Here is a 24474-nt window from a genome sequence, read left to right on the forward strand (position 1 = left end):
AGCATGGTACCCTGGAGCACCTTGCATCAGCTGCACCTGGTGCACCTTGCATCAGCTGCAGTGTGCCCTATGTGGGGGCTGCCTCTGAAGACAACTAAACCCTACAACTAGTCCAGAATGCAGCAGCAAGAGTAGTGTCAGGGCCTAACAACTGGGAATCTATGTTACCCATTTTGAAACTGCTGCATTTGCTGTTAATTTGTCTCCCAGCTTAATTCATGGTGCTGGTTGTGACTGTTAAAGCCCTTTATGTCCTGGGATCTACATAATTGAAGAACCATCTCCTTCTATACGTCCCAGTGCGCTGACTACAATTCTCAGGCCGCCATTTGTAGGCTGTCCCATCACTTTGGTATAGACCAGAGCCCAGGTCTTTTCCATCATGGCTCCCGTTCTGCGGACTGAGCTTCCTGAGGAGGGGAGCCCCCCCCCTTTTGAGATATTCAGGAAGCACAACAAGGCTTGCTTATTTTCCAGGGCTTTTAAGGTGGAGGACAGATTTTATCATGGTTTTAATTTGGAAATTTTGCGTTTGGATTCATTTAATTTAGCAGTTTTAGAGTTCATGTTACTTCTGAGTCAGTGTTGAAAGAAATCTAGTATTAGGAGGCATCCTAATAATAGCATCTTTTAACACTGCTTTCTCTAAATCAACCTATAAAGAGAGTTCTTTTTGTTTAGCATGATATATGATAGGAAGCCCTAACCTTTTTGAAGTCTGTGGGCACCTTTTGAATTCTGATACAGGATGGTGGATGCAACCACAAAATGGCTGCTGTTGGAGACAGGACCCCAGGAAAGGCATCAGCCAGTGCAGTGGCAGCTGTGAGGGCTCTGTTGAGAATTCCTGAAGTATAGGGATGCTAAGAAGGAAAAGGGGATGGTAATTCCAATGCATAGTTGTGAAGTGCTCAGACACAAAGGAATTGCTCTTTAACTATTAGACAAACAGTGGCTAAGAATTATGTTTATGAGGAAAAGTGCCATAAAATAAATAATAGCTGTAGAGATACTGGAGAAATCTGGAATCAGAAAGACTTGGTAGATGAATAAAGGAGAAATAGCCACATTTATTGAATTACTTGTAGGGAACTTGGAGTGGGTTGGGTGATCTCCCTAATTAATGCCCTGTCATCTTTCCCTTAAATGTTTCAAAAGTTCCTCGGGACAGTTTATTTTAAATTGTTTTTGTACCACTTTTCTCCATGTGGAATCAAGGAGGCTTACAAAAATTTTTAAAAAAAGCAAAGGAACAGAAATCCCTTTAAGAACCCAACAACTTGTATAAATGTCCTCCTAGAAAGTTGAGCCAGTGTGAAACTTCAGAGAGTATAATGAAATGACAAGTATGCCTTATGTGTTCTGGAAGGCTATTCCCCAAACAAGCAGCAACCACAGAGAAGGCCCAAGAAAAAGTCAAGGCTGACCTTAACCTGTCCACATCCAAGAGTAATCAACGAATCCTGCTCAGAAGAGCAAAATGGCTGCACATGAACTGGTGAACTTCTAAGTAGGTGGGTCCTGGGCAAAGAACAACTTGAAAGGCAAGTACCAACACCTTGAATTGAATGCAGAAACCTACTGGTAGTCAGTGCAACATTAACAGAAAAAGGTACAATGTATATGTTATGGCTGAACCAACCAACAAGCAGGCCACTGTATTTTGCACCAGTTGCTGTTTCCAGATTATCAAGACCCATGTACATTACAATAATCTAAAATCCTGGTTACCATGGCATTGGTTAGCTTGACCAGCTTGGCTATATCAAATTCATTTCCAGCAAATGAGTCTTTTGTTTTCCTAATAAAAAGGTAGGATCTGTCAACCCTCTCCAAATTCCTGATCAATTCAACCAGACACAGATTAACCCTGGCAGGAATAGAGAATGTAATATAGCCAGCACTAACGCCACATTGTCCCAGTTCAGCTGCCTCCCCCCCCCCCCCAGATGCTTGGCTATGACAGTCAGCTGCTTCTGGAGACTTCGATAACTGTGTAGCTGGGTGTCATTTTTTTCATTTATTCCTTGCTTTTATTTCCAGTGGGGACCCATAACAGCTTATGTTGTTCTCACCAACTCTATTGTATCCTCACAACAATCCTGTTAAGACTAGACTGAGTATGTGTGACTGGTTCAAGGTCACCCAGTGGGCTTCCGTGGCAGAGAGGATTCAAATCTGGATGTCCCAGATGCTAGTACAGCACTCTAAAAACACTATCTCACTGGCTTTCAAATTGATGATATCTGGCTTGAAAGCCACAGAAAAACTTACTAAGATGTTTCATATTAATGACATGGGACTTGCCCTGTGACACTCCTCAGGACACATCAAAAGCATCTTACTGAGAATTACCCCCCCCCCCCAATACATCTTCAGACAATAAAAAAACATTTAATCCACCTTTAGGCTTGATAGAGCCCCTACATTTAGTTTTAAAGATTTTTCTTTCCCCAGCAGAGGATAGGTGGGAGAGGGGGTCAGTTGCTCCCTTATATTGCTAAGTATCCACCCTCAAGCCCTGACCTGGATAGCCCAGGTGAGCCTGTTTTCATCAGATCTCAGAAGCTAAGCACAGTCAGCCTTGGTTAGTAATTGGAGGGGAGACTTCCAACGAAGACCAGCGTCTCAGAGGCAGGCAATGGCAAACCACCTTTGTTAGTCTTTTGCCAAGAAAACCCCACCAGGGTCACCATACATCAACTATGATTTGAGGGCACTCACCACTGTCATTATCAGTCCTCAAAGCTTTGGAAAGTCTAGTGGCCATCTTGGCCAGAGACAGTGAAATGGCCAGCTCACACCTCAGCTGCAATCTGACACCTAGAGGGGACACACAGGTTAGATTGAATCTTCCTGGAGATTTCAAGAAAGGATTCTTTGACCCACAAGGAGCAGACAAACTGAGGTAACAAAATCCCTTCGCATCAACGGAGACCCATCTGGACAAGGGGCTCTTCCACCTGTGCTTCAGCTTGATGGCTCTCATTGCTATGTGAAGCAAACAAAAGGCTGGCCACTTAAATAAAGATTTCAAGATAACGGGAAGCTTTTAGAACACGAGCATCTAAACTTTAAAAACCCACCTTAGAATAGGATCAGCTGGAGTATGTTTAGAGCTGAGGGCCAAGGGGGACATATTCACATCTTTCCTTTCTATTCCTGGCTCAATTCCATTGCTATGCCAAGGATATGTTTGTGGACTTAATACTGACTTCCACTGCTTGATGGTATATGCTATTTGAAAACGGCACCATGGAAAAGAGGTGGTTAGTTACTAGATCACTATTACCTTGGGAGTGGGCAGGTGTAGTAAGTTGCCCTTGTAACTAGTTGCTGGATAGTGGGAGACGCAGGCACTGGGTTAGAACAGTGATGCAGGAGGGAAGGTGATGGCAGTGTACCAAAGGAGAAGCGAGGGAGAAACTCATTAATTTCTAGAAGCCTGAAATTAGCAGTTGTACAAAAGAAATTAATAAAACTTAAGTGTTTGAAAAATAGGTGAGAAAAGGGAGGGAACATATGTTAGATTTTACGAGACCTTTTCACTGGGACATGAAAGAGTATATATCATGCTTATTGCTAGTAGAGACTGGCTTCATCTCCCGTTGTCATGATTGTTGGGTTATGGAAGCTTGAAATGATAAAAACTGCTTGAGCTAAATAAACGTGGATTCGCTTCATCTTATAATATCTGTAATTTTTACTCCAATTTAAACAGATGCAAATTCTATACAGACTTCTGTAATATAAAACTGTAGACTGTTATTCTAATGTGGCATGTTGTATTTGCCATAGCATCTTTTAATATTCAAAATTGTGATTTAGAATGGTTTACAGCACTTGGAGTGATGCTTTCCCAGTTCCTCTGTTCATGTGTTACTTCGTGTGTAGAGCTGACAAGCTGGCTGGCAGTGCTAGGGTACAGTCTAGGTCAGTAAAAAGCTAGTAAACAACTGTGTGTTCTTTAGATTTCCTGGATGCTTGTTGTGAAGTTCTGGTGGAGGCAGTGATGCCCTAGTCTGACCTCCCAGGCTGAATGAGTCCTTGAGAGTCCTTGTGACAAGTTAACTAGCTGTAGGGAGCACAGAATGTGACGAGGTTTTCATCATTCGTCTCCCTAAGTCAAGAAAAAAAATTCCTGTTGTGGCTCAAAAATTGCAGTTGTGCGTTGCACTCACTTTCGATCCTGGAAGAAGCAGTTGGAAAGAAAACCTAGGGGTCTTTTAAGGCCTTTGGAGCAGGGCATTGATGAAAGTCCCTGACCTTCGTAATGGGAACAGTGGCATTCCTTAATCAGTGCCCTGGGGCTTGTGGCACTGGGCCAAATTTGAATAAGAGTATTGCTTCTTTTGGTTTGGTGGGGGTGGGGATATTCAGTTGTCAGCTGAAAATTATTTATATGTGGTGGGGCTTTAGGCATGTGCATGCAAGTTTGTACCTCTGCATACTGTATAGGATTGACCTGGTTGAGAAAGATCAGAATGCAAGTGCTGACTTTGCCCATGGACCGTTGATAGGCTTGACAGGTGACCACCAATGACAGAAAGACTCCCAGAGGTTTGCCTTTTTGCCTGCCAATTGCCTTTAATCAAGCGCCTGGTGCTTGCCCACTACCAGTAGGCAACCTGGGCAAACAGGTGGTGTGCTTGCTCCCAGACGGGTGCAATGATATCACTTCTAGAAATGACATCATTGCACTGCCTGAGGGAGTGCTCTTGCAAGGGAAGTGACATCACACCCTGGCTAGGAGCGCACATGTGGTGTTGCGCGCACAAACTTTGAAGCCTGGTTACTGGAGAGACTTGGCAACTCTAACCATAGACCAAAAGTTAAATCATTACTCTTACTTACTTACATAATTTATACCCCACCTTTCCTTCCTATGGAGACCCAAAGTGGTTTACATTATTCTCCTCTCTATTTTATCCTTGCAACAACCCTGTGAGGTAGGTTAGACTGAGAATATGTGACTGGCCCAAGTTCATCCAGTGAGCTTCCATGGCAGAGCGGGGATTCATACGTGGGTCTCAAGTTCCTAGTCCAACACTGTAGCCGCTGACCCTTTCTGCTAGGCTGCTGTTCATTCAGTACTTCTGTTTGTCAGTTGTATGAGCTAGTACTTAAGTGTACATGCGCAACTGGTGTGGGATGGGACAGGGTGAAACGCTCTACTTTCTAAATAACTTGTCCCTGCCTCCCTTTGCAACTACTCTTGCATTGTAAATATCTATGGTCTAATGCATTGATCTTCAGTTAGAAATACTAAATCACTCTAGTGTGGTAATGAAGGCCTAGATGACGGTGAACACGTTGAAACTAATTCCAGGCAAGAAGGAAGTGCTGTGCGTTGAAAACCAAGTTGATGCAATAATAGGCATCACCACATGTTCTTAATACCTGCTCTGAAAGATCAGGTCTGCAGCTTGGAATTATTCTTGGACCCCCCCCCCCCCCCGCGTCTTCTTTGGATTGATAGGTGATGGAAGTAGCTAGTTATGGGTGCCCTTTCCCAACTCAGGCTGGGCCTCCAGCTCTTCCTGGGGAAATGGGACATGGCCAACAATATTACCTTATCAGACCGGGCCAATAATATTACCTCTCAGTCGAATATGCCTCACAGGTTGTTGTGATTACTGTTGCTTTGCCTTCCTGTGCTGTTCTTGATGCATAATGTAGCAACTCCAGCTTCAGAGAAGATTCCTAACACTTTTTTGCTACTGTGTGCATATTGCCTTTGTATGAGTGGTCATGCCCATAATTAGCTTAATGGCTGCGATTTCCTTGGGATCTAACAAAAAGACAGTTTAATTTAAAGCAGTTTTGTTTTAATGCGTAAGGCCATGCCCAAACATGTACAATAACATATTATAACAATGGTGATCTTTTTACCTTAAAACTTGATTGATTACTATAATTTAGTTGTAAAATATTTTACACTGAATACAAATATTTGTCTTCTTTCAAAGGCTGGCCTAATAGAAGCTAATGGAGAACTAAAGGTTTTTATAGACCAAAATCTTAGTCCTGGAAAAGGTAAGATCTTTCACTGTCATTGAGAAATACATGTTTTGTTTTTACAAATTAATTTTCAGTGAAGTTTTTAAAAGAAAAAATAAATAAATTTACCCTTCTATTGTGAGCATGCAACCAGATTTGGATACACTTATTATTCTACTAATCATCTCCCTTTCCAGGGATGCTTTGTTAATTTTTTGTATGGTAGCAAGCTGCAAATTAAATGAATAAATCTTATGGTGTGATTGGCAGGCCACATTAGAATGTGAATTAGCATGTTCCTTGGAGTTTGTATTTCTGTAAATAATATGTATACAGTAGAGTTTTTCGTGAAATGTAGTCCAATTCATGTTAAGCCAAACGAATCCTGTTTTTCATCCAATACTGCAAGAAAATTACATTGAGCACAGTCCAGCCAACAGCACAATTCTATGCTTGTTATTTCACATGTAAGCCACACTGTATTCAATAGGACTCATTTTCAGGTATAGGATTCCAACTTTGCATTGCATTCCATTCCATTGATTTGCATTGCAGTGCTATTATTTCAATATACTTAGACTGGTGTAATTCTGCATAGTATTGTACTGTTAGTCTCCTTGTTTCAGTAGGAGAGATTTAAGCATATGCTTAGATTTCTCATTGAATGTGAGGAACAATTGCTTCAGTAATTTTTTTTCTCAAAAATGAATTATGTAGAATATTACTATGGAATACTATTCTATCCATAAAAGTTGGTAATGTTCTTAATACACGTTCATTGTATATGAGTAAAGTTCACTCTGATTGTTAGATTATTAAATGCATATAGGTCTGTTACTAGACTTTCTACTCTTAATTCGTGGAAATAAGGTACAGATTTAGCTATGTGAAAGAAATTAAAGTGAACAGCTGGCAAGCAATGTGTTGAGGATATTTGTAGTGGTCTAGGGTCGTGTTTTTCATTGTCGTTGTGTGTTCCTTGTCAGCTGAGGAATTGAACGTGTATGTCCAGATGCCAATTTACCTTACTTACTTCTATTCAGATCTTTATTGGGAATAGGAGGTTTGCTGTAACTTGGAATTCAATTATAAGAAAGTGGTTATGGTAAATACCTGTGTTTGAGAATTGATGCAAGTAGAATTGTTATGCTCTTTAATGAAATAAATGAAAAATGGGTGTATCTGTCTCGAATGTATTGTTATCCAACTTGCAGGATTTGTCTTAATATTTTGTTTAAGCGGATAACTTGGGTGTGTTGTCATATTTTGGAGCACTTGGGGGTGTTGTCACATTTTGAGGATGATTGCTGGATGTCCCCCTGTTCTGGCTAATCAAACAAAGCTGGTGGCCCCTCTTCACTTCCCCTTAACCACAAAAGGGCACTGTGATGGTGCTCAGAGTGCCTCCACAGTACAAGGTTGGTTACAATGCAGAGTCTCTTTTAAAGCAGCAGCAAATCCAGCTAAAAGCTCCCAATTCCACTCTCTCACTCCAAATCCCAGCTACAGGTCCTCCCCCCCCCCTCTGTCTACTGGAACTGAAAAGCTTGAGACAGAGAGCTGTGCCTTATATAAGAAATGCTCACATAGAGCAGAACAGGAGGTCTCTGGTTGGCGGACAGACCTACCTAACAGGGTTTGGAGGGATGAGATTGGTGTTCCCATGGCTACAGAAGGCCCATCTCCTCAGTTGCCTAGGGGATTAACACATTTCGCGAAACACAAATCAGCCCAATTCATCATGAAATTTGATTCGTAATTCGATTTGTGCCCATGTCTACTCACCACTTTTCTGTATGGTGGAAAGAGGCTGAGGCTCATCATATGTGCTACAGGGCCTTTAATTTATGGATGTGCATGGTTGCACGTCTTTGTAGTCACGTCATTTTAGCTAGATGATGTAGTCCCAAATCATATTTGTCCTGTATCTTCTACAGCCAACCAGTTAAGCACATTAATAATTAAAATTTGTATTTGCAACTGTGTGATAAGCATGGCAGTAGATGATACAGCCATGCAAATAAATATGTAGAGTGGGACGGTCCTACACACGGATGAGATACTGCTAATGTTGAAAATGACTTGTAATAGAATTATTAAGCAGCCCATATTGTACCAGTACAGATAACAGAACTAACACATGGTAAGAGGTGAAGGTGTCATACTTGTAAATAGTTTAGGTGTATAGCCATGTTGGTCTGCAATAGAATAGCAGGATTTGAGTCCAGTGGTGCCTTAGAGATCAACAAGATTTTCAGAGCTGAAGCTTTTGAGAGTCAGAGTCCCCTTCTTCAGACAGGAGTAGGAATGGAGATTCCTGAGCCTTTAAATCTCAGCCAAAGATGGGTGATGCGTTACAAGGGGAGGGCAGTTATGATGTAAAGGTACAGTGCAGCTTGGTAGATGGGAGGGGCATAGCAAAGGAAGATGTCAGGATGTAAAGGTACAGTGTAATTTGATTACAGTATTGCTAATTTCTGCTCTAATCAAGTTGCATTGTACCTTTGAAAAAAACTTTGAAAATTGAAAAAAAACAAGCCTGAGAGGTTTTTCCCTGTTTTTTCCCTTTTCTAGAAGGTACTGTTTGTAAATAGAAAATCTTTCTGAAAAATCTTTCTATACTTATAAAAAAATCCTTTTCCACTTTATCTTTCACCATTTAAAGAATTTGATTTTCTAACCTGCTCAGAATGTTCATTAGCATTTCATAGCTCTACCACAAGGTGGCAGTATTTGCACAGTGATGTCTCTAACTTCCTCAGATTTTCTTTCTGCATGATTACTAGGAGACTGTCAGTGATCCTATGCCCATTTACTTGGGAATAAATCCCATTTAATTTAGCGGGACTTTATGTATGGTATGTGGCTGTAAGGCTTGCTATCCTCTGCACACTAAGCACTGTAGTGTGTGTCTTTCGAGTAAACTTTGATAGGTTCAGAAAGTTAAGATGACACCATAAAGCCATAGCAGGGAATAGAGGCCACAAGTAGGCTGTATACATGTGAGATGGTAGATGGGGATGTTCTCATGTGACAGTGATTTATCAAGAAGTAATCATTGTACAGCAATGGCAGGTTAATGGTCTGTATTAGTCATTTAGGTGTTGTGTGGGAGTCCTCATACAGGCTGGAGCTTGGCTACAGCATATATGTAGTATATTTTGCTGCCTGCATATGTATTTCGGTTCTTTTCGTTTTCATGTTTGGTACCTCTCCTTTGAGGAAAAATGAACTAAAGCATTTACAGCTGCATGTTCTCCAGTCCTTTATCTTGGCTGTTGCTCAGTTAAAAGAGTTGCGCTCCTCTCCAAAAGTGCTTTATACTGTTTAATTTTGAAAGTATCCACTGTATAAAATAAAATTAAAATAGGATTAAACTTTAAGTGCTTATCTCTTCTCAGTTAATCCAGTACTTGGATTGGTTGCTAAGTGCCTTGCATGTCAATTATTCTTTATTCTAATTGTGATTATTTGGGTGTCTTCAGGTGTTGTTTCATTAGTAGCAGTTCACCCTTCCACAGTGAATACACTTGGAAAGCAACTCCTGCCGAAAACATTTGGACAGTCTAATGTCAATATTGCACAACAAGTGGTAAGAGGCGTGTGTGGAAAAAAATCTACTAAGCTTTCAAATTGATTGTATTTAGGTCTGCTTCATGTGTTATACTTAACAAAAATTAAGATTAGTATATATGCATATAACAAAAGACATGTATGTAGTCAACTAAAAAACACACGGATCGTAAACACTTATAATTAGAATACTGAGCAAGTTGCACAGATCAGATAGTTCATAAGCATAGAAAGGAGTAAAAGATCACTCATGTGAATCAGTGTATTACAGTGTTTTGCTGGGCTATGACTCCCAGTATCAAACTACAGTGTATGAACTATTATGCTGTGTGATGACTGACAAAGTGGTTTCCGCTACAGTTTTTCCATTACAAACAAAAACAGCCATGCATAAAAGGATTATAAAGTTCAGCTTTGAAACATGGGTGGGGTCCGTCTATGGAATTGTTCATGGATGTGGATTATTGCTGTAATTGTTGGGGGAAGAGGAACACTTCTGACTCCAAGAAAGTTGATTCCTAAGGTCACAGGACTCACACAAACTTATAGACTGGGGCGGGGGGGGGGGGCTGCAGTGATGAGGGAGAAGGAAGTAAAATTGCCTCCCTTGCCTGCAATCATAGTGCCATTGGTGGATGGGGGAAAGTGATTTTTGCATCCCACCTCTTTAATGCATCACCTAATCCACATGGTTCTTAGTTTACATGAGTCTTATGACCCTAGGAATCACCTTTTTCAGGGCCAGAAGGGACTGCTGGGTGAAGGAAAACATATCAGACAGCTGTACTATATGTCGAAGGCTTTGACGGCCAGAGAACGATGGTTGTTGTGGGTTTTCCGGGCTGTATTGCCGTGGTCTTGGCATTGTAGTTCCTGATGTTTCGCCAGCAGCTGTGACTGGCATCTTCAGAGGTGTAGCGCCGAAAGACAGAGATCTCTCAGTGTCACTGAGTTTGGTGACACTGAGAGATCTCTGTCTTTTGGTGCTACACCTCTGAAGATGCCAGTCACCGCTGCTGGCGAAATGTCAGGAACTACAATGCCAAGACCACGGCAATACAGCCCGGAAAACCCACAACAACCAGCTATACTATATGTTTGCATTAAGCTCAGGTTTCATTTCAAATAAAGTTATTTTTAACAGGGAAACGTAGCTATAGCAAAAAAAAAAAGTGCTTTAAATTAAATCAGTCTATGTAGTGGGTTATAGTGTTGATTTAGGACCTGGGAGACCTAGATTGAAGTCCCTCTGCCATGGAAGTTTGCTGGGTGATCTTGGGCCTGACCGATATTGACAACCTAGCCTACCTTACAGTGTTGTTGTGATAACAAAATGGAGGAGAGGAGAATGACATAAGCTGCTTCGATAGTCACTGGGTGGAGAAAGGTAGGGTTAAGTGAAGTACATTTTTAAAATGCTATTTTCTTGGTTTTTTAACTATCATTTTTATCTATCCTGTTTTGTGTTAATTGTAGGTTATCGGTACACCTCAGAGACCTTCTGCCCCCAACACTATACTAGTAGGAAGTCCGCACACACCTAATACACACTTTGTGTCACAGAACCAGACTGCCGATTCTTCACCTTGGTCTGCTGGGTGAGTGGAATGAAGTTACAGCTGTGTGGCGGGTGTGCTTGGAACATGTGCCTCAAAATCTTGGGTTGGATATTGAGCACATGGAGATGGAGTTTTTCCTCTTTTCTCTTGCTTCAGCTGCCCCCTGAGACCTCAAAAATGTTTATGTGGGGAGTCATAGAAGCCTTGTTGATGGAATGCAGTCAGGAGGAAGAATCAGTCAAAATCTGTGGAGTTTCCACTTCTGCAGGAGGCATTGATGAAATCTGAGTGTACAGATCCACTGCTATAAAACTCACTGCTATTAAATCCTTTATGTAGTTATATTTAGAATTGTTGTTAATCTTCTAAATGCAGTAGGCCAAAACAGAGCAAATAATGTCCCAGTCCAGTCTCATAATAGCATTAGTTAAGTTCAGTACCTGAAAATTTTAATCACATAAAACATACATTTGCCTGTTTAATACTCTTTGGAGTTAGGTATATTTATAATGCATTGTATATGTGTGTGTTGTAGGAAGCGAAATAAGAAGGGGGAAAAGAATGGCAAGGGTTTGCGGCATTTCTCTATGAAGGTTTGTGAAAAGGTTCAGAGGAAAGGAACCACCTCCTACAACGAGGTAGCAGATGAACTAGTTGCAGAGTTCAGTACTGCAGATGCCCACATCTCGCCAAATGAATCGGTAGGTGTATTCATGTTCTGAATGCCCCAGAGGAGGCTGGTGTATTTTTGGAAATTCAGGCCGTCATTCACGAATTTTCCCCATAAAGATCATCCTGCTGTGTCCCCACAAATACCCATAAACGAGCACAACTCGTAACTGCATGATTCAGAATTTGTCTTCTATCCCAAGACGCATGCATTGGTTGTACAATTCTAGTGACTTTTTAAAATGTATTTATTTGATCTTTAATTTAAACATTTATATCCTACTCTGCAATGGGAAAAACTTTCCCAAGCTGTTCACAAATTTAAAAAAATTAAAATAGACAATCCAAAATGGAACAATAAAAATAAATCTGAATTTGACATAGCAAACAAGCTTACAGGCAGCAAAATACTAAACTGCTGTGCTTGTATTCTAGTATCTTTTTGTCCAGAAAACAGATGCTGTTAGAGTAACTGATACAGTTAGGACATAAAACTCAGTTGCCTCATCTACTGTATACATTTTTATGAACTACTGAAATTGCAGCTAATGATTTCAATTAATGCGCTTTTTCTACAGCAGGCTTATGACCAGAAGAATATTCGACGCCGTGTCTATGATGCCTTAAATGTCCTTATGGCCATGAACATTATTTCCAAGGAGAAGAAGGAAATCAAATGGATTGGCCTACCTACTAATTCAGCTCAGGAATGTCAGAATTTAGAGGTAAAAATGAAGTAAAGATTCGTTATTCGCGATATTACTTTTTCCTCGCATTCTGTGAAAACTTTTTTTTAATGGATTGGCGTTTAAGTTTTAAAGTAATGTCTCACTGGGGCTGTAGTTCATCTAACATTGTGTCTCTCGATGTTCAAATCTTGCCAGTTTGCAAGATTCCTGTTTATGCAGAGAAGATTTGTGATTACATTGTCAATCTAGGTTGGTAACTTTTTAAAAGGCAAGAATTGTTCCAAGTGTTGTAGGAATTCCCAAGGTCTTGGGCATGTCCAGCAGAATGGATTTTTTCTTTGAACAGTTGATATTCATGCCAGATAATCTGCTTTTGAAACTCCCCTTTGTTACGGAAGCAGTTTGCTACCCAGTATGGATTGCTGCTTTTTTTGAGAACAACAAATAGAAGGCCCTTTGGGTTTGCAGACCTAGCTTCATGGCTCTTACCAGCCTGTGCCATTTATTGTGCCTGATTTCATTCCTTTCACTACAACATATCTAGCGGGGGAGCTATAAGTACCAGGCTCACTGCAGCACCTTAAAGGAGGATAACCTGGGCAGCAGTAGCACCAACTTAGGGCTGATGACTTTCTGTCATATTTATTGTCACTGTTCCAGTAGTGCCAGAGTCAGAAGAGAATTGCTTTAAAGGCTATGGGCTAGGAGAAAAGCCACACCTCTAGTGGCTGTTGACACCCAATTATTGAGTTTGTTTGGAAACTGCAGGGGTGGGGTGGTAGGGTTACATCCATAAGGATAGCTATGGGCCATAAAGAGACAGTAGCTAAGGATTAGTGTAAAAGCTCGTTAGCTGTGTCCCCAGTTTTCAGTTCTTGCTGCAATTCATTTTATGTTTCACTTTTGTTAAAACTTCGTAAGCTTTGATAGAGTGGTATGGTATACATGCTTTAAATAAACTGTTGGTCAAAATCTGCAGTACTCTTCAAGCTTATCCAACTAGACTATAAAACTAACAAAATTCCTTTTTTGTTAAGGTGGAGAAACAGAGAAGACTTGAAAGAATAAAGCAAAAACAGTCACAGCTACAAGAACTAATTCTTCAGGTATGATCGACGAAGTCTTAAAGTTGTTCGGCAGGTCAATTTGCATTGTTAAATGTTAGTTCTCTATTACAGTAAAATGAGTTGATTGGTCATGGAATGTTAATGTAGCCTGCTAAATGGTTGTTGTGGGTTTTCCGGGCTGTATTGCCGTGGTCTTGGCATTGTAGTTCCTGACGTTTCGCCAGCAGCTGTGGCTGGCATCTTCAGAAGTGTAGCACCAAAAGACAGAGATCTCTCAGTGTCAACACAGTGACTCTCAGTGACACTGAGAGATCTCTGTATTTTGGTGCTACACCTCTGAAGATGCCAGCCACAGCTGCTGGCGAAACGTCAGGAACTACAATGCCAAGACCACGGCAATACAGCCCGGAAAACCCACAACAACCATCGTTCTCCGGCCGTGAAAGCCTTCGACAATAGCCTGCTAAACTTTTATTTTATCCCTTTGCTAACTAATAAGGCTTTAGGAATAGTAATACGATTTCAGTTAAATTTCTGTTTAGTGATAAATTCCCTTTGTCATTTCCTGTAGTTGCTTGAAATGCTTTAGTCTATACTTGTGCTCTGCTGGTAATCTGTGTCTGGTTTCTTGGCTGCTAATCCTATGTCCCTGTAATTAATTGAGATCCCTGTCCCCACCTCTATACATGTGCATCAACAGTATCCTAATCAATGCCTTTTGGAAGAGCTGGGAAATTTTAGCCACTTCCACAGCTATTTGCTGCCAAGAAGATGGGAAGAACGTTGTTACTGATGGGGCATGATGAGTTTCCAGAGGAATGTTGGGTAGAGAAGGGGACTTGGACAACTTTCTCCTGCTTCCTACGGAAATAGAGTAATGCCCGTTGTGCTTTAGAACTATCTGGCATCCATTTAAGGCACGTTGCTTTTGACTGGGTTACAGTCTCAGTCAACGCAATTGACACTGCTCAAAATTTTTGAGCTAATGATTGCATGGGTTAGGTCTGTGTGCATTGGGCTGTTTGTGTATAGGCCTTTGTTCAGATGGCATGTTCACATGCAGATCTTGTGGGTCTGAAGGTGGGTGCCCACAATCCTGACTTTCCGTGGCTCACAGACTGCCTGAAACCTTGATTTGCATAAATATTGCAACTGTTTTAAAATTGAGGCTGAGGCATGTATTAGTGAAATAGTGTTAAAAATTAAGAGAAACTATATGTAGCCCTGTAAAATGAAGAATGTTTAACTCCTTGCTAGATTATTTTGACATGCAGTGCTATGGCAACAAGAAGATATGTGCTAAGTATTCAGGTTCACAGATTAATTATATTGCCTGATAGGCATCAGATCCATTTTTAGCAGTTCGTGACTACAAAAAAATATTTACTTTGCCGTTTTGGAGAACTCAAATGCATAGGGGTTTCTTTTTAAAGCAAAACTGTTTCCGTGTTGCTAAAGAAACTTATTATTTAAGCTGTTGTGCTTCTGACAGCAAATTGCCTTCAAGAATCTTGTTCAACGAAACCGTCAAACGGAGCAGCAAGCAAGTAGACCACCAGCATCCAATTCTGTGATTCATTTGCCATTTATAATTGTGAACACCAGCAAGAAGACTGTGATTGACTGCAGCATTTCTAATGACAAGTAGGTTGATAGAGGAGAAAGAAGCGGGTTCTTTTGTTATTGCAGTTGTTTGTGTGAAAAAAGGAGCCAAAACTTAAGATTTGGAATGCTGAACACAACTTACTCAACTGGCTTGTATGGGAACAGCCAGTTTCTGGTTCAGAGATCATCAGTGTGTCTCTTTTAATCAGTAACTGACAGATGAGGATGGGATGTAAAAGCTAAGGAAATACCCAGAATCCACTGCCTAGATTTTTTTGTACAAGCAAACCATGTTATGTTACGTGTCAAAATTGATAGCTCAGATGCTAACTTCTACCTGCAGGCACTTCTGTCTGTGGAAGAGGGAAGTGGGATTGTCAGTGATTCCTCTCTCCCCACCCCCCACACATTCAGAAGACTGAATTAGTGTTTCATTTGATATTCTACATACTGGCAGATTATTCTGCTGTGCAGCTGCCTCAGTAGCAGTTTGATAGATCTTCTGAAGATGTCACCTACCCACAAAGAGAGTAGATAGTGCTCCACTAAATGGGGCTAATTCTCTCTATATAAGGTAGCTCCAAATAGCCTTATTCTAGAAATGTTTTCTAAAAGACTGTATTGAAATTCTGTATTGTTGTCAAAATATGCTGTATCTTGAAAAGTTTCCTTTTAAATGATTTGGAAGAGAACTTCAAATGTATGTTCATAGCTTACTGACCAATTACCTTTCTCCAATCCCCAGGTTTGAATACTTATTTAATTTTGACAATGCGTTTGAAATACATGATGATATAGAAGTGTTAAAGCGCATGGGAATGGCTTTTGGGCTGGAATCTGGAAGTTGCTCTGCAGAAGACTTAAAAAATGCAAGAAGCTTAGTTCCCAAAGCACTTGAACCATACGTGACAGGTAAGTCTCTGTAATATATTTGAAACGTGAATTGAGAAAAAAAACACTGCTGTTGGAACTTGAAACAGCTGCAGGACATGCAGGATATAAATGTGTTGTAAATTAACTGTTATGAATTCAAAAGCAAAGTGACATTTTTCCCAAGTGACCCAAGTTTCTGATAGTCCAGTGACTTTCAGTTCCCTGAGGGAGTCATAATAAACTTGGTTTACCAGACAGCCATGTGAGGTCAGAGATGCCAGATCATTCCTAGAAGTTACTGGAGAAATGAGCACTGTCTTCATAAATGACATGCTGTTACTCTCACTTGATTCCAAGGAGAATTGCAGCAGAGTAGCGTTATAAATATACAAAGGTCTCTTCAAGGCTGTAGTGCAACTGAGCTTCTGCAATAGTTGCAGTGCATGCTAGGAGGTCTTTAGCACTCACAATATGATGTAGATTTGTGTGTTCCCCTCTACCAACCAACTGTGGTTCTGCAAAACCAAAATGCATTTGGAAGCATTTCTTCAACTTGGTCATATGCAAGGTATTGAAATTCATTAATCTTGAGAAAATAGTGCTCACTAATGTACTCTTTCGTGTTTAAAAGGGTGGAAATCATAATGAAGCTGTTGATAGTCACTTTCATCCTCGGTGTTGTTTTTTCTGGTACAAAACGAGGCTCCATTATTAAAACTCAGTAAGGCTATTGTGTCAAAAATAAATTTTGACACTCTGCAGTGTCTCATAGCAGGTTTTTTTAAATGTAAAGGTTCTATTCGGTTTATACACTTACTTAGAATTCTTGTTTTAGATTTCCATGTTGTTCGTTATTGATCTGCTGAACGAAAATGCATATTTTGATTTAAGAAGGAGCCTGGACATTAGTATAAAAATGATAGCAAAACGGATCATCTCTTTGTAATGGGTGCATTCTGCTGAAAACTTTCAGGTGTAGAAAAGATGTTACCCTTTCTGTTCAATTATATATATGTTTGAGAAAGAGGCTGTTGCAAAGTACTTTTTCTTATTTTACAGAAATGGCTCAGGGATCAATCAGCAGTGTCTATGTCTCATCCTCATCAGGTTCTGCTTCAAATGGCACAAGATTTTCTAACAGGTTTGAACACCCCCTAAAAATCTATATCTAAATCCTAAGTATAGAGTTCCATAGTTCTGTAAGATACTAACAATCTGGTCCTGTGCTGTTAATCCAGCCTGAGTCCATTGCTTTCGGTAGTTTAAACAGGAGTAACTCTGCATAGGATTGCACTGTAAGTACTGCTGGCTTCCATCTGTTGTACCTAGGAAGGAGATGCTGCCATAAGGCTTTCAAGCCACGGAAATATAAGAAACTTAGGAGTGTGGGGCAGTATTACAAGATGCAGATGTAAAAACACCCTATTGAGTTCCTAGAAAGAGAGAGATAGGAGGATGGTACAAGATATGGGACTGGGATGAGACATATTGCAAGAAAACTGGATGCAAGAGAAAGTCTTAAGCTAAGATTGTATTTATTAGTGATAAGATGAACAGGTTATGGCATCTGATCAGTGCGGACTTCACATTTAATTGGTGGTGGAGAGTGCTGTGAAGTCATAGCTGATTTATAGTGATGCCTGGTAGGGTTTTCATGGCAAGAGACTAACAGAAGTGGTTTGCCATTGCCTCCCTCTGCAACCCTGCTATTTGGAGGTGTCCCAGCCAATTACTACCCAAGGTCGACCCTGTTTAGCTTCTGAGATCTGATGAGATCAGGCTTGCCTAGTTATCCAAGTCAGGGCAATATTTAATTAGTACCACCTAAAATTCATTCATTTAAAGGCTAATTGAAAAAAGTATTTTTGCAGTCTTTTTCTTTAGAAAAGCTGAAGCTACCTCTTTTTTTAGCAAGAAACCAAGTTTGCCGTTTAAAAGGGTTTATTCTTAGTGCCACTGTATAGAGCTACAGGTGTCTTCAGTAGGGGTGTGCGTTTCGGGTTCCCGATTCAGAAAAAATGTCCGAATTGGACCCGATCTGTAAAGATTCAGGTGCTGGCCCCATTTCAGAACATCCGAATCAAAGCTTCCCGAAGAGATTCAGGGAGCTTCGGAGCCCTTTAAACTTCAGCTGGCCCATGGGCCAGCTGAAGATTAAAGGGCCTCCTGGGCATGCGGGGGGTGGGGTTAAAGGGAAAAACGCTCCCCGTGCCATTTGCAAATGGCGCAGGGAGCCTCCTACCCTTTAAATTCTCCCCCCTTCCTCCAGCCAACTAGAGAGGGGAAGATGTTAAAAGGTAGAAGGCTCCGTGCCCCATTCGCAAACAAGACGCAGAGCCTTCTACCCTTTAAGCTCTTCCCCCGTGCCTCCAGCCAGCTGAAGAGGGGAAGAGCTTAAAGGGTAGAAGGCTCCGCGCCCCGTTTGCGAACGGCGCGTGGAGCCTTCTACCCTTTAAGCTCTTCCCTCCCTCCAACCATCAGCGAAGGAGGCGGAGGCCCTTCCTACCCCTCAAATGGCTGCCTTGGTCGCTGCAGCAGCAGAGGAGGCAGCATGGAGCTGGCTCCGTGCTTTCCCGCCGCCCAGGGTTTTTTTTTTTTTTGCTCCCCCTCATTTCAGTATGCTCCGAATCTTTACGGAGCATACCAAAGCAAGCTAAATACCAGAATCCCGAAGTGGCTTGCCGCTTCGGGATTCTGGTAATTCCGGATTTTTTTCCCACTTCGGGGAAACCCGAAGCAGGAAACCCGAATTTTTTTACCAGTGCACACCCTTAATCCTCAGTGGAGATGAGGCTCTTGAAATCACTATTCAAGTAGTTCTCATCTCACAGTAAATAGAACTGTTTTTTGGTTTACAATCTAGACACTTCTGTGTAACTCGTTTTAAAATAGTGATTCCTCTATTTGTAATTTGGAAAGGGAGCGCTCCAAAGTGGAATGCAGGAAATGGAGCACAGGCAGGCAGGATAGGAAAAGGTTTAGACCTTTGACTTGTGCCCCCAAACATTAATCTGTCATCTTTTAGCACCCTGGGAACCTTAACCAGGACATGGGTAAAGCATGCACACTCCTTTCATGCTGCCATGGGATGTCTCTGGTGGTACAGGGCACCATGCAGGTGCTATCCCTTTCGTAGGTTACAGTTTGCTACCCCACATCCAGCTCAGGGAGACTATTTATTTTATTATTTTATTAATTAAATGTATAGTCCGCTCTCCCTGCGAGCGGGTTCAGAGCGTATTTACATCATAGATACATAGATAAAAGAAACAGTTAAAAACAATTAAAAACGGTGGTAACAGTTGTAAACTACAGCATTTAACACAAACAAGGCAGGTCATAAGAGGTGTTTGTGGAAAGTAGTCACCACATCTCACTTGTCAGGGTTCCTTTTGCCTATCCGTTTACATGGGCCAGCATACCCAGTAGGACAGCACCGGTCCCTGAGAGCTTTCAGGGCATGGTGTGGACTTCTAAAGGGTTCCTTCATCCTCCAGATGAAGAAGTTCAGCAGGGGGGGGGGGGCAAAAAGCAATTTTTCTCCACTGTCTGACTTACCCCACCCCCTAAGTAATATCTTTTTCAGTATCAACTTGTCAGAATTTATATTATAGGATATTTAAGACAGACAGAATCGATCATATTTACCTGAAAGAAGACCACTTCAAATGTAAAATGTCCCCACTATCACCTGTTAAAAAATTCCAAGGTTAAATACAAAACCAGATAACCTTGAATTTGTGACAACCTCTGTCTGCCCCTGTGCCTTCCGGCATCAGCCAGAAGGAGCAGGGCAGAAGATGATGTCCACTAGCTGACTCGCCAGGCCACTTTGAGCCCGGGAAGCTGCTTCGTGATCTCTTCTCTCTGTTGCTTTGCCTTCAGCAGCAGCTACAACATGCAGGACAGAGGGCAGCCCCAACAGTGGGCTGGGGCTAGGGGCTGGAAGCAGCGCAAGCTGATAGGCAAGGCCAGAAGGCTTGGCTGGAGAGGGGGGGCTGGGCCTTCCAGTCGTATGGTCACCATGGCAGCCTCTTACCACTCAGCCAGAGCCTTATACTTAAATGGAAGGCAGCCCCCTCTTCCCTCTGTTTTGTTTAGTGAAAATGGGCAAACATAAGTAAAAAATATTTTTAGGTAAATGTGTAATTTCTCTAACCAGTAAACCACTTCAAAAAAAAAAAGATTGCTACACCCTGAAAACTGCAGCTTCTACTATAATATTGACTTGGAATCTGCCAAACAACTTCCCACCTTCCTTGAACAGGTGGAAATTTTAAGTGGAATCCAACCCACTATGTGGCATGACCAATGTAGTGGTTGCTGTGTATATCGTATAGAGCGACATATGTGAAGCAGCTTCTCTACAGAGCACTTTCAATCTAATACGGAACTGCTGTGTGACTGTTCTTTCCATTTAAAGGATGGCCCTAATGTTCTCATGTTTCAGTGACTATTCAAATGGAGGTGATGGCGTGTTGGCTACAAGTTCCAATGGATCTCAGTATAGCGGCTCCAGAGTAGAGACACCAGTGTCTTATGTCGGAGATGATGATGACGACGACGACGACGATTTTAATGAAAATGATGATGACGACTGATGCGTTTTGGTTGTAGACTTTTATAATGTTAAAATTCAGCAAGCTTCAGGAATAAAATCTAGGAAGAGAGTTGTTAAAATTGCCCCATCAAGAAGATATTGGTAAGCGTCCTGAATTTAGAAATTGCACCTCCAGTAAAGTAAGCAAATTGTTTGTTTTTATGTAGGTTTTTTAATATGTGGTGAGGATGTGTGTGTTGATACCAGTGTGTTAATGCAGAACTTTTATTTACCCTTGCTTAGGATTTTTAACTTGAAGGAAATGCATTTTCCCCCCTAAGTGTTACTGCTAAGTTTGAAAATGTAGCTACATTAATGGAAAATAAAATCTGTCCACCTGTCAAAAATGTATACACTGAATGGCATTTTATTTAGAGTGCATTTAGGTGACACTTTGTACTGAAGTATAGAAAAAAAAGAAGTCAATATTTTGCTGATCATGCAGAGTCCAAAGAAACAAACACAAGAGAGCCTCCTTTAAATGTTAATTTGCAAAAATAGTATGAATTTATTTCCCTTTTAAAAATTTTACCAATCATTGTATTTCCATCAAATTTATATATTGTGTTTGCTGAATGTTAGGACATATGAGTTACAAGTTTTGGCAAATGTTTACTGCCAAGCTGGCGCAGCTGTGTAAATGTCTTGAAGGTTTGAAATGAGTTTTGCTTATGATGAAAATTTGCCTGATTTCTTACAGGTAGATTTTGAAAACAGTTTGTTATATAGTTGTTTACATACCAATAAGTCTATCATATAAAGACATGTACTGAAACAAATGTTTATATTTGTTTCTTAAGCATCTTCCAGTAATCTTATTATAAAGTTGAAATTAAATATAGAAAATGTTTTATGTTTAACTCAAAAATTGTCAATCATTTTTAATACTTCATTTTTTAAATAAAAAATTCAGGGCAGGTGGTAGTCTTTTTAAATCTATTCACAAAGAATTAACTGCACAAATACTGTCAGCTGCCTGTTCTAAGACAGTAGTCTTTTTATTGAAACACAAATAAACTTTTCTGTAATATTTTATGGAATATAAGCAGTTTGTTTTACTTGTTTAACTGTGGCACTATTAGTTTTTATTAATAAAATGCGCGTGGGCGTTTTTAACAAGTTCTTGTTTCTCTAATCAAGATTATTTTCACCTTGTATTTTTCTTCTGAGTGATGCTGTTCTTCTGTTTGGAAGAGTTGCAGAGTCCTTTTAAATAGGTGGGTATCTTGATATATTTAAGTGTGAGACAACAGTACTGCATCCATCAAGTTCTAGATCCTTAGCAGCCTGCCCACAGTCACAGAAATATGTAAGCGAATACATTTATTGAGATAAACCTGAAATAAAATTTAAAAAAAGTTTTTATTTGCAGGCAGGAGAATTTTTTTGCCTGGGGGAAGCTATCTGTGCTGAGTCTTACGAAGTTGTGAGGGGGGTTTTGTGTGTGTCTTAGACACAAAAATTTCCAAACAGCAAGACAAAGGACTTCCATGCATTCATATGAGGTACTGGTCACACATTTTCTCCCCGTTTATTTATTTATTAAAACATTTATATTCCACCTTTCCACACAATTCAAGGTAGCTTACAAAATGATTTTTAAAATTCTAAAGATAAGAATAAGATTTGTAGCACCTCCTGAATATGTCCAAGGAGGGGGGCTTCCTTCCCCTTCTCAAGGAGCCTAGTCCACAGAACAGGAGCCACAATGGAAAAAGGCTGGGCTGGTCAATAATGGATAGGCCGCCCTAATGGCTCCCTAAGGACTATATGGAAGACGCATGAAAGGAGACACAGAGACGTATGGAAGGAGACAGTCCTTCAAATATGTGGGTCCCGGGTCCTAAGCAAACTGGCAATGTTTATAGCTGTTTCAAAATGGGTAACAAGTTTCCAGCAGCTAGCCCCTGACAATAATGGAGCTGTCACTTTCTGGACCAGTTACAGTTTTCTGGTTGTCTTCAGGGGCAGCCCCACATAGAGCACGTTGCAGTAAAACAACTATGAGGTTACCGAAGCATGGATCAGCATGGCCAAATTGGCTAAGTCTAGGTAGCAAGAGAGTTGGCACACTAGATGTAGCTGATAATAGGCACTCCAGCCTGCTTTTTCAAAGAGCAAGGCAGGGTCCATGAGCACCCAAGCTTTTGATCTGCTCTGTGAAAGCCATCTTCACTCCATCCAGGGCAAGTGGATGCAGTCCTTTTAGCATATCAGCTTTCCCAACCCATATTACCTCTGTCTTGTCTGAATTAAGCTTCAGTTTGTTCTACCTTAGCCACCTGACCACAGCCACAAAGCTGGATGCATCTGGAGGCTTGAATAATGAAATATAGAGCTGGATGTCATCTGTATATTAATGGCACCCAACCCCAAAGCTTCTGAATATCAATCTATAGCCTTAGCCGTATGTGTTTCTCTAATATTGCAGAGCTGAAAAAAGTACAGAGAGGGCAACCAGGATGATTAAGTGGTTGGACCACCTTTATAGCATTTCTCAGTTTAGGGGAAAAAACTTGAGGGGACATGATAGAAACTTAGAAAATTATGTATGGGTGGAGCTAGTGGATATGGAGAACTTTTTCTTCCTCTTCCATCATACTAGCAGTTGGGAACACCTATTGAACTTGATTGATAATAGTTACAGGACTAACTAAAGGAGTTAGTTCTTTACTCAGCGAGTTACTAAATTATGGAATTCTCTGCCAGTGGATGTAATGATGACCAGGAGCTTTAATAGAAGGTTAAACATTCATAGAGAAGAGGTTTGCCAGTGGCAACTAGCTATGGGAACCTAGCTAAAGGGAACCTGTTTTCAGAGGCAGCAAACCTGAAATGTGCTGGGAGGCAACATCAGGAGAAGACCTTCATCTCTATGGCTTGTTTGTTGGCTCTCCAGCATAGCTAGTTGGATGCTGTGTGGACGGGTTCCTGGACTAGATGGATCGCAGGTCTTCTCCAGCCACAATGGCCTGACTCCCTTCATAATGTCCAGCATACATTAATTGTAACTGGCAAACAACCACTCACTACAGCTTTGTTCAATTCCCCTAATTTAACAAGAGAGCCAAGTTTATATTTCTGTAGTTGCTGTTTTCTTGCAGTTTCCAATGGCTAGTAAGCACGTCTCTTTAAACCAATAAAGGGGAGAGGCTTTTTGGTCTAGCTTCAAAATAGTTTGAAACAACATGACCAACTTATACTGTCAATTAAAGAAAAGCAGTACATTTCTGTAGCTAACATGCACTTATCACAATAAACCTTTTGATCCAAGCATTTATTTAAAATATTTATGTGCCACAATTTGAAGTGGCTTACCAAAAATAAAAAAACCCAAAATTTATAAGTACAAATAAGTGAATAGATTATGTATTGCTGTTTTAAAAATAACACCAATTAAAACAGCCAGCATGACAAAATCATTACAAAAATAAGCCAAAATCTTTCTAAAGCTGAAAAAATACCCCGTTTTACATCAAGGAGAATCGTTCTACAACTTCTGTGCAATCATAGTAAAGACTCTGGTTTTCACAAAGGATTACCCAAGGGCATCTGGAACAGTACCTGGTCTACAGAATGAAGGTGGTAGAGAGGGTTGTAAGAGAGAGGGGTTTTTTGAGGTATGTGGGCAAGGTTGTAGAAGCAAGTACCAGCACTTTGAATCAGGTATTCATTGCAATTGCACAGAATTGGTGTGTGCGTTTCTACCACTCGGTATCCCTCAGTACATCAGTATTGTAACTGACCTTAATAGAGTTTAGCTTCTGTTCACATAAGTTCACTTAAATTCCCAAGTGAATTCCTGTTCTATTGATTTTTATAGTACAGTAACTTCATAT

At 40.7% G+C, this 24474-nt stretch overlaps 1 protein-coding gene across 2 annotated transcripts in view; it reads left to right on the top strand.

The window, feature by feature from the left end:
* TFDP1 (transcription factor Dp-1) overlaps window positions 1-21670 on the top strand; it is a 51399-nt gene extending 29729 nt beyond the window's left edge. Inside the window, exons 3-12 of one of the 2 annotated variants that reach the window (XM_054973746.1) lie at window positions 5970-6036; window positions 9486-9592; window positions 11050-11171; window positions 11668-11833; window positions 12380-12526; window positions 13528-13596; window positions 15050-15201; window positions 15908-16074; window positions 17095-17176; window positions 20459-21670. In XM_054973746.1, the coding sequence (XP_054829721.1) occupies window positions 5970-6036; window positions 9486-9592; window positions 11050-11171; window positions 11668-11833; window positions 12380-12526; window positions 13528-13596; window positions 15050-15201; window positions 15908-16074; window positions 17095-17176; window positions 20459-20636 (1257 nt within the window). In that variant the 3' untranslated portion in view covers window positions 20637-21670. The remainder of the gene's footprint in view (window positions 1-5969; window positions 6037-9485; window positions 9593-11049; window positions 11172-11667; window positions 11834-12379; window positions 12527-13527; window positions 13597-15049; window positions 15202-15907; window positions 16075-17094; window positions 17177-20458) is intronic. The other variant, XM_054973747.1, reaches the window with a different exon arrangement.
* Window positions 21671-24474: the final 2804 nt, after the last annotated feature.

The sequence above is a fragment of the Eublepharis macularius genome, chromosome 3, assembly GCF_028583425.1.
Source record: "Eublepharis macularius isolate TG4126 chromosome 3, MPM_Emac_v1.0, whole genome shotgun sequence".
NCBI classification, from domain to species: Eukaryota; Metazoa; Chordata; class Lepidosauria; order Squamata; family Eublepharidae; genus Eublepharis; species Eublepharis macularius.